General features: G+C 37.0%; 1 protein-coding gene across 1 annotated transcript; it reads right to left on the minus strand.

The window, feature by feature from the left end:
- On the minus strand, positions 1 to 3,593 carry LOC110925629 (protein FAR1-RELATED SEQUENCE 5-like). The gene is made up of 6 exons (XM_022169534.2): positions 3,395 to 3,593; positions 3,145 to 3,225; positions 1,759 to 2,560; positions 1,423 to 1,681; positions 769 to 1,338; positions 1 to 669 (listed from the first exon to the last, which is right to left on the minus strand). Exons 1-6 carry the CDS (start codon positions 3,591 to 3,593, stop codon positions 1 to 3), a joined length of 2,580 nt encoding a protein of 859 aa, XP_022025226.2.
- Between the last annotated feature and the right edge of the window lie 497 nt (positions 3,594 to 4,090).

The following is a 4,090-nucleotide window of genomic DNA, read 5'->3' on the forward strand; positions in this document are numbered from 1 at the left end:
TCAAGTGGACTCCTGGCTCGCAGAGCTTGAGTCTTCGTCCTCGTCCTCGTTACCCGATTTATTCTTCTTCTTCTTTTTCTTGCAATTTCTTGAATCATGCCCAGTCACGTACTTCATACAGGTTCGGCAAAGCCTGGGTGTTTTGGGAGGTTTGACAGCAGAGTTGCTCGTTCCATCCTGAGGTGCTCTAGACAATCGCCGGCGTTTGCCGCGTCCTTTGTTCCTGATCCCGTCTGGGTTGTCGAGAGTTACGTCCCCATCTAAAGAAACACCAAGCAATTCTTCAACAGCAGCATAGTTATCATTGTTGGCTCCGTCATCGACTGGTCCTCCATTTAGTAACTTGCATTTCAGTTCCTTTATCTGCTCAGCGAACGAGGAAAGTCCTCCAACATCGCTTCTTAATGCGTCCACACATTCAGTTACGATCTCAAGGATCTGACTTCTAGCAGCAGCTTGTGGACGAGTGTCAACGCCATATCGACTCTCAATAGAAAATAAACTTTTAGGAAGCACGTCCCTAGACCAACGCTTAACAACATACTGGGCCGGGATTCTTTCAATGTTGTTTACCCGGTAAACACAAAAAATGTGCCTACACAAATATCCAATACGGATGAAGTTGTTGCATGAACAGGAAACCGACTGGTTACTCAACTCAAGTATAACCTATAAACACACCAAAACACATAATTAAGCTTCTATGAAAAAAAGCATAATGAATAACTTAAAACAAAAAATGCAACTATAAAGATACATCAAAATTACCGTAAATGTGTTGGTTGCATTGTTACGTTTGTCCAATTGATTCACATAGTAAACACAACCTTCCTCACAATCCTCCGTGTTTACAATGTAACAAAACAGCTTCCCCTTGTATATCTCTTTTCTTACTTCCGTAGAAATTGCATGTGTATACAACTCAAAGGCATGCTTCTCAATAGCTAGGTCAGTACTGTCCATGAATACACTAGATGAAGTTTTAAACTCTGCAACGCGTTGCCTGTAACGCTGATTGTCTATCCTAGTCTCGTAACATAGCATGAACTGAACTAGTGTGTTAGCACTAGAAGAGTTGACCTTGAAGCTTGAGTTAGAGCTTTCACATCTTGATGTAGTCTTCATCAAACAACACATTGGGATGTCACGGAAGTAGGCAGGTACCCATTGGTCCCTAATTGAGTACATGTCCTTCAACCAGTCGTGATCTTGTAACCCATATTCCTCCATCAAAAGTTGCCACCGCGTCTCAAATGTAGATGGCTTCATGTGAATACTCCACACCAAACGATGCATCAATGCTCTTAGCTCAGAGTTTTGTAACAAGTCTCCAGCAATCTATACAAATGAAAACACAAAAACTGTTAAGATAATTGAAACAAAAAAAACTTCTCAAAAATAGATTCATAAATTAATAAAAACCTTGGTGGGAAGTTTCTTCATAATATGCCACATGCAAAGGCGGTGCCGAGAGTCTGTGAAAACCTCTGAAATGGCAGCTTTCATTGAAGGATCCTGGTCCGTCAAAACTAGCTTTGGTTGCTTCTTGTGTGCCTTGAGAAATGATTCAAGTAACCACTTGTAAGACTCAGTGGTTTCGTTGAATAACAAGCCAGCACCGAATGTCACACATTGTTTATGATTATCAACGCCTGTGAAAGGAACAAAAATCATGTTGTACCTGTGCGACAAAGAAAAAAAAACAAAAGTTAAATAGTATGTTAAAGGGAAAAAAAGTGCAACTATCAAAAACCTTACTTGTTAGTGTGATAAGTCGCATCAAAAGCTAACACATCCCCAAACACCTCGTAGTTTATCTTGGAAATTTCGTCTGCCCAAAAAATCGATCTCAATTGCCCTTTCTCAACAACAAACTCATAGTAAAAGTCTGGTAAGCTCTCGGATCTTTCTTTGAGACGATCTATAACAAGTTGCGCATCACGATCGCCAATATAAAGCCTAACCGACTGGCTCCAGTTCTTAAAATCAGTTGGCGTGCCACGTACATTGTGATGTCCACCCATCAGGGACACTAAAACTCTGTGAGAAACAATCGGACCAATTCTGTTCAAACTCATGTTATGGATAAACTGTTTGGATGCAAATGGTAGTTTCCTTGAAGTCCTACTTAGGTCACGATTGAAACGCTCAACAAACGGATGATTATGGTGCTCATTGAACCCTACCACTGTGCACGTAGAGCTGCCCTCACAAAACTTAACCAGTATACTAGCCTTGCAATCTGTCACTGTGAAATTACTTTGCCTAATAGTCAAGCTTGAATGCTCCAAAGTATCAGTTTTACGCTTAATCTGTGGTTTTGAATATTTGGTACACCTTATGTACTGGTGAGTGACAACCCCCTTCCATCTCTTGGTTTGCCCCTTACGAATAGAAAACCCAGAATACACAGCATAATCCTTGTACATACTGAACACATCCTTCCACGTTTCATAAACAGAACCAACAACAGGCTTTAAAACAATAGGAACATTAGGACACCACATTCTAGTCCCATTGGGTGTGTGGTGAACATAAAATTCCTCGTCCGCATGAACACCTAGAAAAAGTGTATTGATTAAATAAATCATAGCACGTATAGGTTAAAACACAAATTTACTTGTAACATGAAAACATAACAAACTGATACTATAGTTTCCAAAAATACAACATTAACACCTTTTCCAAAAAAAAATTCAAATAAAACGTGGAAGTACATTTTATTGATGACGCCAAAAAGTGTAGATGCTATTGCATTTTTTTAATGGTGACCATATGTCATACTTTGTTAACGTATACTTGCTAAATTATTATTATGGTATGCCATAGTGTCACCTTTTCAATACATACTATCATATATAACCTAACCATAGTACCAAGTTCAATACCTTGGTTTCCAAAAACATATAAAAACTTAATACAAGTCTAACGACATGTTTTCTAAAAGCTTGTTTCTTAAAAAAAATGGTTACACTTGTTTTTTGCCTTGGAAAAAAAAATACCACATTTTCAACCAAACTACCCAAAACATCATCTGCTTAATAATAATAATAATAATAACAATAATAATAATAATAATAATAATAATAATAATAATAATAATAAACTACAAACAACAATTAAACTATAGATAAAAACAATGACCTGTTGATAACAACTGAGTAAAAGTACAATCTTGAACACCATCTTCATCATCATCTAGTCCATTTTGATTCAGAGTTGAGGCTACACATAAAAAAAAAAAAGTTAAGCAACAAGAATCCAATGTACAACTAAACAAATAAATCCTTATTTTACACAACAGAAAAAAAAAGGAACCAACATGAATCGAACGAATATCTACACAAGCATTTAAAGCTGTACATCTAATGAAACAGAAAAAAAAATCACTCACGTGTAATCGATGAAGAAATAGGTTCAGGATCTGGAGAAACTCTACCCTCAACCAAAGCATCTTCATCTTCATTAAATGCAAAATGAAGTGAAAGATTATGTGGGACAACATTTAATGGTGAACCGGGATCATCATTGAGGTTAGCTACCTCCGTACCGCCGGCAACAGTTAGATGTTGTTGGTTGTTCAAATCAGCCATGTTAAATGCAAGTTCTCATCAATGATGAGTAAATGGTGAGTAAATGAAGAGAAAGAAACTGATGAGAAGAAAAGAGAGATGAAGAAAGTTGTGATATTAAGAAAATAGAGAAGAAGAAAGTCTCCTCCAAGTACATGCATTTATTAAAAGCATGACAAGATGAAAAGGTGGGTATGATACAAATGAAAGAAGTCTGCGTGTGCAGACATCACCATCGCCATCTATACATGTCAAAAGTGAGACATGCAAAATTACTATCATGCCCCTCATTCTTCAAATAATAGTTTAAACGTGGATCAATCCTAGCCACATATTAGAGTTTTCAGGGTTTAGTCAACTGGACTGAGTTTTCTCATTATAATTAGCCTATATATATATATATATATATATATATATATATATATATATATATATATATATATATAGGGTAGGGTTCATGCGAGAACCACCTTTATTGCGAGAATCGCGAGAACCAATGTGAACACATGGCATTATTG

Source organism: Helianthus annuus, chromosome 17, assembly GCF_002127325.2.
Source record: "Helianthus annuus cultivar XRQ/B chromosome 17, HanXRQr2.0-SUNRISE, whole genome shotgun sequence".
NCBI classification, from domain to species: domain Eukaryota; kingdom Viridiplantae; phylum Streptophyta; class Magnoliopsida; order Asterales; family Asteraceae; genus Helianthus; species Helianthus annuus.